This window comes from Halichoeres trimaculatus, unplaced genomic scaffold, assembly GCF_033239565.1.
Source record: "Halichoeres trimaculatus isolate MK-OKI-2021-1 unplaced genomic scaffold, fHalTri1.1 fHalTri1_scaffold_21, whole genome shotgun sequence".
Lineage (NCBI taxonomy): Eukaryota > Metazoa > Chordata > Actinopteri > Labriformes > Labridae > Halichoeres > Halichoeres trimaculatus.
Genome location: NW_027437199.1, coordinates 9,070,063 through 9,086,388, shown reverse-complemented (window position 1 = coordinate 9,086,388; position 16,326 = coordinate 9,070,063). Strand labels below are relative to the sequence as shown.

Sequence of the window (16,326 nt, the reverse complement as noted above, 5' to 3'; positions counted from 1 at the left end):
ATGCTTGCTTTGAGCTGCAGCAGGTTGTCTTGGCCATATCTACATGCCTAAATGCATTGAGTTGCTGCCATGTGATTGGCTGATGAGAAATTCGCGTTAACACAAAGTTGGACAGGTGTGCCTACTAAAGTGGCCAGTGAGTGTATAACCACTTTTTTGTGGTTTTGTTTTACTTCAAACTTAATCCCTCCTTTACCTGCGAGAACAGGAAAAACACACCTTGCACCCTATAAAGTCAAGCGTTCCTACGTAACTGACAGCACTTGAGAAACAAAAAAACACACCCAAGAAAATAAAACTGAAGAAAAAATGCATCAAGAGAAAAACAAAAGTCAGGGGCTGGCGTAAATGTGTCAGCACCCTATGGTTTCTGACACGGTGGCTCAGGTTTCTCTCCTCCCCCAAACCGTAAAAGTTCCTCACCGTGTCATCAATAAAAGCCTTTCGCTGTGTCCAGACCACCACTTGACTGACTCACAGGTCGGTGCCCTCCCTGTTCAACCGCTACGTCTGTCACAGCCCATCAAGAACCCTCCACCTCATCCTGAAAAAACACCACAGGGCACATATAAACACACACATACACACACACTTTGAGCTTCATGGCTGTGTGGCAGCATGACCGCTCCCCACCAATGGCTCAATACCTAATTTACAAGTGGAGTTAGAGATGGGCCTTTTTAATGGACATTTTCTGCCCTCCTGTTATCGACTGCACACACACCAACACACACACTTCCTTCCCCTGTTGCTACCACTTTGTTGCCCTTTTGACATGTCCAAGCTGACATACACACACCTCTTCCCAAATTTCACTCAGTCTGCACTGATCTACTCTCACACTATCCTCCCTGAGTTGATCAGGGAGAGCAAGCAGACCTATTTTGACAATAATAACCTCAAGAGATCCAGAAAAGAGATACTGCACTCAGCTTATATAAAAATGTGTGTTAGTGCATGCATTTAATTTATTTCTCTGATACATTAGCATTTACGTAAGACTTGTTTTCTTTCTGATGCCCTCAGGAACACTGAAGAATGTTCTCTTTGATACGTCTTGTCTTTGTGTTCGTCCTTGCATTCGCTGTGTGTTTGAGTGCATGTTTTCCATGTGTGTGTCCTCTTTTACTCCATGAACCCATGCTGGTGGGCTTGTCAGGCCATGTTGCCGCCAAAGTGCCTGATCTCCTCCGACAGGCACGCTGGGGGGAGGGGGCAGCGTGCAATGTGGCAGTTTACCTCAGTTAGGGGCAGTGACACTCATATTCAAAATGCACACGTACGGAAATTTTCCTTTCACCCTAGTGTAAACAGATGTTCCCAAAAAAGAGTGGTTTTCTGGAGAAGCAGTCTACTGTGAGCCAGTTTGAACTCAGATTGATCTCTGCATTTGTTCAGTAGAAGCTGACTCTGACTTCTGCTTTCAACACAGTTCTCAGAAAGCTAGTCTGTTAGCATCCTCACAGTTTTTCTGCCCCGTTAAATACACAACAACTTTACCAAACAAAATTATGTGGTTCCAACCATACAAAGCAGTACAATAGCAATCAAAATGGCAAGATACAGCACGGTATAATACTTACGATGCAATCTATTACAAAAGTATAATACAACCCCAAACAATGTGATAAAATACAATGTATTAAAAAAAATGATACACCAATGTGTAGAACTAATCACAATAATAATACCTCCTATGGCACAGAAGCAAACCATCATATAGTGTGGTGCAATAATCTGAGACATACGATTAAAAATATTATGATATGATACTTTATGATGAAATACATCATGATATGATACTAGATTGTTTCTGATAAATGATACATGAAAATTGTAAATGACATGATATATGATTGTTATATGCTATAGAACAGATTATATGTATGATAATGAAATGATTAATAATTTGACATATGATAATTAAAACTGAATGTGATAAATGATATAAAGTGATATATGATATAAGATGAAATGATAAATATTATGGTATATGATATGATATGATATGTAATGATTCTTAACATATAAAGAGGAGACAAAAGCATAAAATAGCAAATTAAATACATTACAAACAGATGCAAAGCACACTTAAACACAATTAAATGCATTAAGACCAAGGAATGGATGTGATAAGATGAAATACAAGGCAAAGCATAAACATTAAACACAAGCAACAATTAACCCATAGGACATATACATGGTCAAAGATTTGAAATACGCCTTCTCCATCAATGCAACGTGGAGTGACCTTGTAACGCCTCCTCTGCTCTTCATGCAGTGGAGACTGTTGAATGAGAGACTTCTCTCAGGCTGCTCAGCCCAGCACGCTCCACTTGAAACACAAGTTACCAACATAAAAGCGAGCCTGATCCTCCAGATGCTCTGATGACGATCTGTCATGTGCAGAAATTTCTACTTTTTATGGAGTCAGAGGGAGACAGACAGAAGTGGCAGGCGGAGGAGTGAGACTGGAATGAGATGTGATGAGGATTCAGAGAGCAGTACAAAAAAACACAATGCAGAAACAAAGACTCAATGACAAAAGCAAGTCAGTGGCAGCTTTTTTTACTTTGGAGTTTGACTGCTCATGTCTGGGAGGCTGTGTGTCTGATCGTCATTGGTGTTAATGAGAAAAGCTCAACATGCGTGGAGGACAAGCCTCATTGTTCCCTTTACACTCGACTGGTTTTTACGTTGTCTGACATCCCGTTTCTGCGCCAAGGACCAAGAGAGCAACTTTGATCAGTCGCTTGCCTTTTTTATATGCATCTATCCAGAATCAGGTTTTACTTCGGAGGGGAGGGAAGGGGTGCTGTGAAGTTTAAAAAAAAAGGAAAATAAAGTGGCAGCTCACCTACGCACCAGACGTGCACAACCTGTCAGAAAGCTGGCCCGTTAGCTCTCTCTCAGATCTGTCACTTTCACACCACACTAACCAGAACACCACCTGGGCATGGCTCACAGGCCGGCACGGGGAAATACGCTGTCCCGCTCTCACTCTCAGGCAGACAGATTCACAGCCGGCCAGACGCACTGACGGGTGCCAAAACACCAGACCCACACCACCTGTCCCTCAGATTACGGAGAGATTCACACTTACACAAAGTGCTCCAACAAGTATGTGAGGAGATTACCTGCATGCATTAGAGCGGACTCGGCTGTAAATATTTTCCACTCAATATGCGAGCAGTATCTGATGTTTTTTTTACTCTCTGAATGCTGCGATGAATATACTCATTTCTGCACTGTTGGCGTGAAATTGCACTAAATTGACTTCTGTAATCAGTTAAACTTTCTCAGTTGTTTTGTTGCAGACTCTGAGCAGAGTCAAACCCATGCTAAGAATTAATCACAACACATTCAGGGACTTTCTCACACAGCCAACCAGCTTATCCATGACCGCTGATCACCAAACATGGCTTCTGTCAGGCATATGGGAGCTCTGTTGGGTCATCCAGACAAACACCCAGTCACCCATCGCCTTCTGCCCACTTAAACCCCATCCAAACACTTTCTTTCCCTCGTTCCTTGGTTTATTATCCTCTTTCTGTTGTTTCATATTCTCCTCCTCGGCATAATCGGCTTTAAGCTGCTTCCTTGCTGGCCTCTCGCCTCTGCTTTGCTTGAACATCATCATAATTTCCTGACAATCCTCCATCATCCCTCCTTTCTTTCCACCCTGCCTGTGTCCTCAGCATTGCTCTTGTTTCCCACGAAGAGAAACATTCCTTTTTTTTTTCTTTTTTTTTTGCTGCTCAAAGTTGACTCCAGATGAGTTTTTGCTTCTGTTTGTGTGCTAAATGAGCCATTATGCCTCCCTACTGGAGCCAATAGAGATGCTGTGAAAGAAAGATCCGGGGACCGGATACGTGGAGCTGTTCACAGCCCCTGAAGGCAGTCATCATCTGCGCTCAGCTGCTCACTGATTGGCTGTTGTGTTACAGTGAGTACAAGTGAGCAGAACAGTAAAAGATGAGGCACCCTCCCGACCGGAGCACCGAGTGGCTTACCGTGATCATTTCAGCATGGCAGCATACAATTTTTGCGTATTGTGCTGAAGTGCTCTTGACTTCTTTCACTGGATACTTTACATTTGGATGCAGACACTCAGCTGAGCAGAGTTTTGGAAAAAGGGCAAGCTGAATATATTTTTCTTTATCCTCCAACTCGAGCTGTGATTTTTCTTACAAACGTCATTTTTCCCCCCTCGCACAGTGCTGGATCCACTCTGGCTGATATGAAACCCTTTCCCACATCACGTTAGCCTCCCTTAGCTCTCCAAGTGCAGCTCTAAAAGAGCCAGCTGAAACTGCTACAGGCCCTCAGAGCTCCCCTCCAAAAGCCCAAATGGCATCAGTGGCCTTTTGTGCCCAGAAAATATCGTCCGCTGGCTCCTCCATATGGTGACATCTGCCTGATGGGACCAAGATGCCATATTCCAGCTCCTTCCAAAAATTCACTCCTTTAGTTGGCTTTGATGGATGACTGATGCAGCCACTGCACTTTTCCTCCAGCAGCACTGTCACACGTGTGCCACCCCCTCAGACGACGTGTCCGCGCCGTCCAGCTGTAGGTCTGTTATCTTGGCGGTGCCATGTGCAGCGCAGCTATCAAATCAAGCTACGAGCACGAGCTGGCTAAGCAATTAAACTCCAGAGCCCCATCCACACTCGACAGTTTTAACATCTGGCATCCTTGTTCTGGTGTGTGTGTGTGTGCGTCTGAGTGTGAAAGCCAGCTCATCTGCTGCTATAATAAGCTACAAAACATGGTGCACAATTGAATCCATTACAAGAACACAATGACTCTTCTTTACCGGCTGCTTCTCTCAACTGACTTCTGCTTTCTTTGTGCTGCAGACAAAAAAACCTGCTAATTCTTCAACTATTCCTGCTTTCAGGATCACATTTCTAGTATTTGCACTTCACCCATCACCGCAGTCAGACGTGGGTGGATGGGGTTGATCGCAGCAGATGTGAGGTGATGTGTGTGTGAAGTTTGATCACTCTGAATCCACTCTGACAGCTCCACTCCGCTTCTCAAGGTCCAAACATCAACTCATGCTGTTGCCATCTTATCAAACACTGCCTCTCTTTTCTTTCCCTCTGCCCCCCCCACCCCCACCTCCTGCCCTATGACTCATCACTGGTTCATTCAATGAGGCTAAATGGCTGTTCTAGCAGAAGCAGTCAATATGTTCAACTCTGCACATTGGCTTCCTCCTGTCTCCTCCTCTCACTCCTTTATCCCCTCTGTGAACTCCCAGTATGTCTTCATTATGTGACTCCTCTTCTTTGTGTGGAGAAAAAAAACATACGTCTATTCGTGATCAATATTTTACAATAATTTAATTCACATATAGTGCACGCTGTTGATAATGAGAAAACCTGGCGAATGTGTATCACATTTCACCAGGTGTGACGGCTTTTTTAATCAAATCATAGTTATTAATGAGACGTCACTCATCCTGTCACTCAGGAGATGCTTAATAACTTAATGGCTTAATTAAATCCAGTTTTCAGACAGATTAATGACGATACTTAATGAGAAGAGAGAAATAGCTGTCAAAGTTGTCACAAATTACAAATATTTGAGTAATCATTAATACTTTACTGAAATTGGTCCCCACTTTTTTAAAACAGTTGACACAACTTTTTGAGTTTGTGCTTCAATAAAAGAGAGGATGAAACAAAAAAGAGGCAGCTAATTAATTCAACAAAAAGTTGGACAGGCTTAAATATGTATGAATACATTTTTTGGTGGGCTGTGAAAGAAAACAAAACCGAGAAAAGGAACACTAATTTTGTTTTAAAGACTTGAACTTTTTAAAGAATTAATCAACAAGTTGATTTGTTGGCATTTACTTTTTGTTTTCAGGTTCAAGGAAATTTGAAAAACTAAGTTGAGCTTCATTTTGATGATTTGATTTTCCATTTTTTTCCTGTATTTTAAAATCAAAACTGACCATGTTAACGATTGTTTTCTAAAAGCACTCTTTTGACATCCTTTGACATTGTTTCCAGTGACCATAGTCCTCTTTGTAAAACAAAACTTGGTCTTTAAGAAGCTTTTAACTGGGTTAGCAGAGATCAGGGCTTTTTCTGATCAGGGTGATTTTCTATCCAGAACAGTTTATTGCTTTAAGACCACATCATTTGGGGCTTTAAGTTTAAGCTAAACGAAGTAAAATTGGACTTCTTTATCACAAGTTGATATTTTTTATGAATCAGCAAAATCATTTTATTTCTAGGAAAAGCAGCACAGCCAAAATTTTATTTATGTTTTTAAAATACAAGCAACATCATTTTTAATTAACAACAACAAAAAAAGCTGTTTACAAGAATAAAGTAACTGGATTAAAAGAAACAAAATTTAGTGTGGCAAAAAAAAAAAATCCTACTTGATTTTATTGATTACATAAGTTCACATTTGTCCAGGGAAAGGAGTTCCTTTTGGATTTTTTTTTTTTTACGTATTAGTTTTGCAGAACGATACAATGTAGATAAGATCTTGTTGATTGTGAACTTTCATTTGTCCGGGGAAAGAGTGCATTTATTGATTGAGCTTTATTTTTGTTGCCTGAAGAGATATATGGATATCTGACTCTGTCCCCGATATTTTATCGATTATGTTAAAGAAAAGTGATGTGACTGAGGTTGGAGCTGCCAGCCTGGTGGATATAAATAAAAGTGAAATAGTATAAATAAGTCACAAAGCCTTTCTTTAAAGGGAAAACTCTTGGACGAATTACCCAGCCCGCCCTTTGATACAGCACAGTCAAGCTCTATTTTTCATCATGAAACATGCATGAAAACGTTAGCCTCTTAGCTTGTAGCTCCCTTAAGGCATCCTGTGCACTTGATTATAAATTGCTCCTACAAACCAGCTAGGTGTTAGCCTGAGGCTAGGTGGCACGAGGTGTTTGAGTGGCTCTCGTCTCCATTGGCTCTTGTGAGTGTGAGTCGTAGCATGAAGCGCAAAGTGATGCCCTGCACGCGCTGCATAAAGCAACTGACCCCTGACGACGGGCGGTAATGTGGTGTTCTGAGCTCCGTATGCTTCTCTCACAACGTTTGTACATTAGTGGATACTCCAGTGACATAAAAACTCGGCATGTGTGTTGTTTTGATCCGGTTGGTCTTCACAGAACATTGAGTTCTTTACATGTAGTGGGGCTGAGAGGTTGAGCGAGCGCCCTCAAAAAACCGAGAAGCTGTGCGTGAAAAACTTGTGAGTTCTCATGTAAGCACTTAGAAGAAAAGTCTGGAGGGGCAAAGGAGGTTGAAAGGAGGCATTGATTCACCTTAATCCTTTAAAATCCTGAGTGTGACGCACTGATGTGATATGCTAATGACTCCTCTTCTCCCGCCCTAGGTGACAGAGTACCTGAACAGTCAAGAATCTGCCAAGAGTGCCCGGGTAAGTCACTTCAGCCTCACCTCTTTGTCTTTTTTATCATCTTCTTTGAAACGTGTGCTCCGTCTGCCTCAGAGAGACTCGAAAAACAAGAATCCATTACAACACCAGCTACCAGGGAGGAAGGCTCTTTCCTCTTTCTCTCTCGTACTCCATGAGGAGGCGACACATCACATTGGCAGCAGCCATTGTCCCATATGGATTGCTGCCCACAGTCTGTGCAGGGCCATACTGTGAAAATGGGGACAGGGAGGGAGGGGTGCACAAATGTACAGTGAGGACAGAAAGATGGAGAAAGAATAGAAGACAACAACAAACACACAAAGCCTCTGACTGAAGATGGAGTCTCAAAGATTAGAAATAATAATTAAAAAGATATAAATCATTTTAAAATCTCGATCTGTGCAGAACAGAAGCCTAAACCCACATTTTATTGGTCGTATCAACAAATATTGACTGTTTTTTCAAAGCCTGTTTCGCTCATTTCCCTGATCCATAAAGCTCGATTGTTTTCCCCAAAGTGCAAACATCAATAATTCTTTATTGGCTCAATCAATCGTTGTCGATCACAATTTGTGAACATAAATATTTACTAATGCAATAACAAGGCCTATAAAAGTCGAGCTTGTGGATGATCTATGTATTTCTCTTTAATAAGAAGTAGTCAGCTGCTTTAAATAAAACTGTGCATGTCATCAGTGGAATTATTGGGCTGAAGCCTGAGAAACAAAGATAAGCAGAAGATAAGGTTTCAGTCGTTAGGGGAATATTCTGACCACAAGGAAAAAACAGAATCGAAAACATAGAATCACATGTCTATATCCCCACCAGAGAAAAAAGTCATGGTTTTGTGTAAGCTGAGATTCTGAGATGCTGCTGCAAAGTTTCAGACTCCTGTTGACAAAAAAAGCGTCGATTGAATGATCAATATGTTTCAATTAGTTTTTATTTGGAGCTTTTAATGAGGGTTGCCAAACACTGATTGTTTTGATTGCATTATTTAGCTGGATTTGAAAAGTTAAATATGATTGATCACATTTTTAATCACATTAAAACTCTGAGACTTTGTGTACAAAAGGGCAACTCTTTCTCCATTTCTGCTGCAGACAAAGTGTCAGGTTACCATTCATGCTGATCCCATTGACACCGCTACCTTAAACCTTTTTTTTTTTTTGAGAAGACTTGCTAAAAATCGAGCAACAAACTTCTTCAGAAGGCTAACAAAATAAAACAAAGATTAAGAAACAACCCAAAAATTAACAATAAGACAATGACATCTTATCAGCGATTTAGGGGAAGCAGCTTGAAATCCATAAAAATATATATTACTTTTGGTTTAAAAAAAAGTCTTATTCAATTTGAGCCACATCTGACATCAAGATATTAAAACCCAAAACTGATGTCTGTTTTGTAAAGGGTATAATAAAATCTGCCTGAGTTTCTTATATTAAGACATTATTATTATTTCAAGAAACTTGACAGGCACATTTTTCTTCTCTCATTGACAGATTTCTTTATTCTTAAACAATTTATGTACATTTTTTTTATTTTTACATATCTTGGAAAAAGACATTTTCCTGGACTTTAAGGTGTATGTGGCTGATATTAAGTCTAATTTGACAATTGTCCCTAAAAATAGGACAATCACTTGCTTGATTTCAGTTCTTGCTGCATAAAAAGTCAGCATCAAACAAAGTTTTAGGAGGTTTACTGCTGAAAATGCATCTCTTTGCAGATGACACTTTGTTTTACTCTGCTTAGAAATAGCTTGCAGAAATGTCATATCAGGATTGATGAATGTTCCGGTTTCTTCATCTGCAGAAGGAGATGATTAAAACTATGCAGACCTCCTCGAAGATATCAAAGTATTTATTGATGTCGCCACAAAGACATTGGTTCACTTCTTCTCCTAACCTTTCTGTTTAACCCCAACAAAAACTGTCGACATGTTTTCAGGGCATCATGTCAGAGGGGAACAAGCAGCAGAGTGAAAGATGACAATACGTACAAATGGCTTCATTCACTCATTCATACTAATAACTGCTGCTAATTAGCGTTGTCACTAATTAGCTATGAATCACAGCATTAACAGCTGAGCGCACAAGCCTCTCAGAGCCAAAAAAGAACCATTCCACTCACACACACACACACACACACACACACACACACACACACACACACACACACACACACACACACACACACCCATGAGACCGCACAGTTTCTATCACATTTAAATAACCAAAACGTTTCTGAAGCTGATCCAAACTACACACACACTTTGCCAAAAGCGATGCAATAAAGGCGGCATTTAGCTGGGAAACCCATGTGATGCTTTATGAGGCGACACGATGTGAACGTAATGGAAGAGGGGAAGTAATAGACTGGGTGGTATTTGAGGCACTGGAGGCCTCCAGCTTGGATGGGTGAGCACAAAGTGTTGGATTAACCGCTGATGATGAGGAGTACGGTGCAGTCGCCTTCACACCGGGCTGTAAAAGCACTCATCTCTCTCTCATTGTCTCCTCTTTTTGTTCATTTTTTGACTATTTAGCTTTAACTGTATTCTGTGGTAGTTAGTTTTCATCATTTGTTAATCAAACTTCTTTGTCTTCCCTTCAGCTCAACATTTGGCGCTACGGAGACTTCCGTGCGGATGATGCCGATGAGTTTGGTTACAGCCGTTAAGCGAGATCGACAACAAACACGAACCAACCATCCGACCAACACCATTCCAAAGATGGACACGAGTGATGCATTGGACAGAAGACAAAGGAATACACAAACGAAACGACAAGCATTGACTCACTCTTCCTCCTTAATTGACATTTCATCCCTGCAGTCCTGCTTCTCTTTCGCTCACGCCTTCCTTCCCTTCCAGCTCGCCTCCTCCCTGTAGCTCCTCATAGAGCATGCTGCAACACTAAAAAAAGAATCAAATAATCAAGCAAGAATCATTCTCCTTTCATCATTTCTTTCCCTTTCGGCCCACTGCCAGCTCAAGCAGCCTGCACTATTGCCAATCTGTGTTATTTGCCATGTTACCTTCTCAGCAGACTTCCTGTGTGAATGATGTAGTTATGATACCTGCGTACATGTTTCAGCCAATCATGTTCTTTGCTCTCTAATGCTCTCGCCCGGTTCCCTGCTTTCCTCTGTGCGGGAGCGGACGGGCGTTTTCCAGGGGGAGACGCTTGATCTTTTTGGAAACAAATGCTTCCCTAATAAACTTAATGTAAATGTGAGGATATGTTGAAAAGTGTAAATGGATTTATTAGAGAGAGACGCTGTAGGTGGAGCCACACAGACAAAAAAAAAGAGAAGGACGGCTTTATTTTTGTCTTTGATGTATATCTGTGTGATTATAACATTTGCGGATGTTTTTGTGGGGAGTGTTTTGTCGTTTATTCACTATGTCACACTTTTATGACCAGTAAAAAAAAGGACGCCAGTATGTGGCATTTCATCATCTCTTTATCTCTCTTTCTCTCCTCTTCTGTAAAGTTTACATCCTGAGAATGGTTATGATCCAGTCTTTGGCAGTCTCTTCTCTTTCTGTCTCTGTATGCCATAGCAGAAACAGTGTTTGAATTTGTTTCCACTTAATGGACCTTTGCATTCTATTAAAATGAGCAAACTAAACCCTCGTCTCCTTTCTTTTCTCTCGCCTTGACTGATAATCCTTGTGGAGTAGATAAACTGTACTTACTTTAAGAAATGTTTTTCGAACACCAAAAGCCAAACAAGAGGGTAATGTTCCTTTTTCTAAACACTAACTACAGCTCAACATAATTTTCCTCACTGATCTGAATAAGAATCAAAAAGCTGCCTTAATCGTTTTGAACCACAGTAACCACGCTTGCACTCTTTACTTTTCCACCATCAGTACAAAACAACCGTGTCAAATGGGCAGATTTACTCTCCTAAATCCAAGCTGCACAGAAGGGAAACTGTTGAATTAACATGAGATGATGTAATCTGTTTTTCCAGAGTTGTTTTGAAGAGTGTATGTCTGAGATATGTTTGTGTGAAGTTTGTGCCAAGAAATAGAACAGCACACTCAAATTAAAACAATGAAATGTAATGTTCAAACACTAACATTTCAGGAAAATTAAGAGACAACTTCAAGTCTTAAAAAATGTTAGTTTCAGGCTGGTGTCTTAGAAAACACTTGTGTCACTGTCCCTCTTCATTGCTAAATTCTTGATACTATTTCTTTAAGTTTCCCCCAACCTGAAGCCCACGTTTTTGGCCGGCTCTCAAGAAGCTTGTCTACTGTTGAAATGTGACAAAATTGTCTTCATTTTGCTAAGCGATGTTTAATTTTCAAATGAAAAACTATGAAATATGTTCATGTTTTAGAAAAGGAATCTGAACCAGAAAGGGAACAAGAAAATTTACAGCATCAAAGAACGGAGCAGAATGTTTCTGTTTGGTGAGGGACTTTTACAGAAAGTCGCCAAACAGTGAAAATATAAACTGAGCGAATCCTGTGACCTATTTGTGTCATTTTCTCATGACTTATTGAATGAAGACAAATTTAACCAAGAAATTAAGATCAACATCCAAAATTTTCACTTTCACTTTATAGGTATTAGTAGGATATGAAAAACTTTGAGAAACTTATTAAAGTTTCTGTCAGCACCTCGTGGCAAATTGTTTCATTTTTATCTTTAAAAACTTGTTCTTTGCATCTGTAAGTCAAGCCTTTAGATAAAATACTACTTTATTCTTAAATCACTGAAATTTTGGCCCCGTGATGGGAAAATAACTAAGTTGCCACTACAGTTGGAAAAAATGAAAACAAAGAAACTGAAACAGCAAAGACAGAAGAAAAAATGCAGCTACAAGAGAGAAATCATAAACACAAAGAAGAAAAAATGCAAATTAAAAAGCAAAATACATAAAAGAAAACCCCCAAATCCCCAAAAATACAAACATTAAAAAAGAAAACACAATTAAAAAAAAAATGAAATGCACGCAGAAAAAAAAACAAATAAAAATTGAATGCAAACAAAAATAAATAGAATAGAATAGAATAGAATAGAATAGAATAGAAAATACTTTATTTATCCCCGAGGGGAAATTCAGGAGTCACCGCAGCATTTAAGAAAACAAAAGTAAGAAAGAGTATAGAAAGTGCAAAAATGTCCATAAGAAATTAGATGACGACATCCCGTCCACCACTCGTCCACCACTCTCCAGCCCAGCCAGTCTCCACCTCCACAGAGTCCAGGAATGAGCCTCCCCAGCAGTCTGTTCAGTCTCTGTCTCCTGGGTCCTGTCTGCTCACAGCAGGCGAAGCTCCTCCGATGTGTCGCGGCGTCCGATGTCTGCTCCGTCAGCCACGTCTGTGAACAACATGATGCCGCTGGATTAGCACAGCTAGCTCATCCATCCCCCGGAGCGAGATCCCTCGTTCCCAACAACGATGGATGGAAGGACAGGTCCACGTCGTCACCTCCCAGCTCACATCCGAGAACCAGCACGTCGTCCTCACCTCCTCCTCCTCAGCTCTAGGGAAATCATCAAGCCCTACACTAGTTAGCATTGGCTACAGGCTGCTAACAGCTAATTTCGCATGTAAACAATGCAGCCATGGTTACAATGACAAACACAGGAGAAAAGTAGTAAAAAATACCGCCGAAGCCACAAAAAGTTTGGTGTCCGTGACCAACAATGAACCACACAAAGTGATGATCCACTCCAAATACAAAGATGACGAAAAAGAGACGAAAAAATTCCAAGAAACGGACAAAGACGAGAGAGCTGCTGCAACAGGCAGCTACTTGGGTAGCGCCTAGCAACCGAGAACCACAAATAAACAAATAAAATAAACCACGAACCAAAAAGTAAAATGCAAACAAAAGAGAAAATCCAAACACAAAAAAAGAAAACAAAAAAGAAATTGCAAGTAATGATAAAATAAAATATATAAATATTAAAAAAAAAAACACAATGGCTCTTTTGGCAGCATCTCTTAGACTTTCATCCCTTTGACGAGTTGTTTCAGACACATAAAAATATATTCAAAAAAGTCGAAAAAGTCCTGACATGGATAGTCTTGTTTTCTTTTTGAGATCATTGAGAGATATTAGTTTTGATTCCAGTGAAAAAAACACACAGGTCTTTAAATCAGCATCTCTACATCCTTGGAGGCTGAAGTCAAAAAGTGTCCAAATTCCAATAAAGGGGAACCTCTTCCTGCTCTCTGAGGTCACATTTTCTTTAGCAGAAATATTGCTTCAGGCTCCACTGATGGTCTTCTGTGCTGAAAAGCGGTTGTGATTCTCTGCAAATCTTTCCATTTAAATTACAGCGATTTTTCTGCGTGTGAATAAACTGAAGCACTTTGTTTCCATGGTCGTAGATCTCGACAAAGTCTGTAGATGTATACACAACAAGGCATGGTCGCAAAAAGAAAGAAATAAAAAGCAGCACTGAATGCTCAGCTCATAAACATTTAATATTGCCTGTCATATAAATAAATGTTCCATTTCACATTAAAAGCCTGTTAACCTCGCTTTGCCAAATCTTACATAAAGCACATCATTGCATCCTCGCTGAACTACTTGGGGGTTTAAAAGCAAACTTCATGAAACCGTTGACGCCATACGTACTGCAGCATTCAGTGCTGCTGGATTCTGTGATGAAGGAACTCGAAGTGATGCTGGAGTTTGTTTGGATGCATTCAGTGTTTAAGAAGACGACTCCTACACATTGACTTGTAGTTAAAGGCGCAAGAACGAAAAAGGGAAAGTGATTTGAGAAAAAAAAAAAAAAGGGCAGACGCTTCATTTACATTGGAGACGTATGGCAGATGTTTTAAACCACTGTGGACGTCTTCCAGTTCAGAAGGATGTTGAGTGACAGCTTAGAGAGTGAAAGATCCACAGAGACTGTTTACAAAAGTGAAGCTCTACAAATGCCAGACTCTGGAGTTAGGATTAACCCTTCAACTGCCTTTGTTGAGTTATAAAAAAAAAATCCGGAGGAGATCCCCAATTGAAATATCCACAAGAAAACAAATCAGCACATGATGAGCCATATGGACAAACATCAGCTCCGGTTACAGCACAATCAAGACTCACAGCACTGAAAAATAAACCCCTTCAAACCACAATCCATCTAAAGTCCTCATGAAGAATATTTTCCTCCTTTTTATGAAGAATTTCATCATCACATTCTGTTTTGTTAGTCTAAAAGGAGATGTGTCTGTGTCAGTGTGATTGGCAGGCAGGGCTCAGCGGGAGACGGCGAACATTTGCACTTGAAACTAGCTTAAAGCTAAAAGCAGCCAGTGTCTCGCTCAGAGCGTTCAGCTGTTTGAAGAAGTAAGCATTGTGGTCTGGCATCGCTAACTCTTGCATTTTATCATTTTTAAGTTTTTTCCATCAGGAACCAAGCTCACTGAATAAATTGGAGGACACTGGTGTTCAAAACATAACTGAAACAGAAAGGGTTTCATCAGTAGCTTTTTCTGAATCCAGACAGAATTACCAACAAAGATATTTTCCAAAGAGGTTTTCTGCTTTTCTTTACAACAACTTAGGCAACAATGGAGGACTTATCTGCTTTGCTGCCAAACAGCTGAGAGGATCATCTGACTGAACTGTACAAATAAAGCTTATGAAAGTAAACTCGTGAAAATAAGATCTTCATTTATTTTAAATTGATGACTTTATCAGTTGATTCAATCCAAACAAAACTGAAGGTGAAAAATCATCAACAAAGCCAATATGTTGCAACTAATTCTTGAGTCAATGTGTTTTGTACGTCTATAAAAGATGGATGCGAAGACAGCTCCCCAAAAGTGACACCAAAACATGAATAGTAGGCTGCAGTTCAGGTCATAAACCTCTCCGTCATGGTATAAAGGGAAGAACTGGTCCAAGTTTAATGATTTATTTTCTGAGTTGGAAACAGGTGAGAGAAAATCAGCAAGAGGTATAATAGTTGTACTTTCCATAACCATAAATTAAATGACATTAATGAGTGTTTGGGTTGGGGGAAGAGTTAAGCCGTCTGCCCCTCTTTAACTAGCCCAGGAGTTCCCCAACTTTTCAGCCCATGACCCAAAAAGTACACTGCAAAAAAACAGAAATTGTATTGAGTGTTTTTTTGTCATATTTTCAGTAGTAAATGCCTTTTTAGACTTAATATGAGCCACATTCACCTGACCAGTCCATAAAAATGCCTCGTTTCAAGTTATTTAAAGACAAAATAAGGTCTGAATTGTTTGGAACAAGTTAAAGAAAATCTGCCAATGGAACAAGAAAAATTTATTTATTTTAATCTATTTAGACATTATTCTTATTCCATTGGCAGATATTTTTTTACTTGTTACGAGCAATTCAGACCTCAGTTTTGTCTTGAAGCAACCTGAGACAAGACATTTTTCTGGACTAATCAGTTAACTGTGGCTCATATCAATTATAGTAAGACATTTTTTTACTTTAAATAAGAAAAAAACACTTTTTAGAATTTCTTTTTTTTGTAGTGTAGTGGTGCCAGTCATATGACAATCCCTTGGGAATACATTAATAGGCGATTTCAGAAAAAGACCAACAGACACTTAATTTAACTAATCAGTGGAAAATTTCACAACCTGTGTGAGATTATTGCTATGTGTCTGAAATGAATCTGCCACCTCTGATATTGTTATCCTGGCTTGGCTACCTTGGGGGTCATGTGGCAACAAAGAAATATGGAAAACAGATCAAAAGTTTTCTTTTTGCATGGTTTTGGTGGTGACCCTGCCCCATAAGGGGTCCAAACCCTACTTTGGGAACCACTAAACTAGCCAGACCAACTGTAAATGCTCAAAGAGTGACAAACAGAAACCAGCACAGAAAAGTTTTGACCTAACTTTAACAAGACTGTAAGAGGCGGGGTCGAACTGCAAAA

The 16,326-nt window shown here is 40.0% G+C and overlaps 1 protein-coding gene across 1 annotated transcript in view; it reads left to right on the top strand.

Annotated features, from left to right (window-relative positions):
• Nucleotides 1-11,075, top strand: part of snd1 (staphylococcal nuclease and tudor domain containing 1) — a 229,525-nt gene extending 218,450 nt beyond the window's left edge. The window contains exons 23-24 of the mRNA XM_074698290.1: nt 7,378-7,422; nt 10,042-11,075. Of these exons, the coding sequence (XP_074554391.1) occupies nt 7,378-7,422; nt 10,042-10,107 (111 nt within the window). The 3' untranslated portion in view covers nt 10,108-11,075. The remainder of the gene's footprint in view (nt 1-7,377; nt 7,423-10,041) is intronic.
• Nucleotides 11,076-16,326: the final 5,251 nt, after the last annotated feature.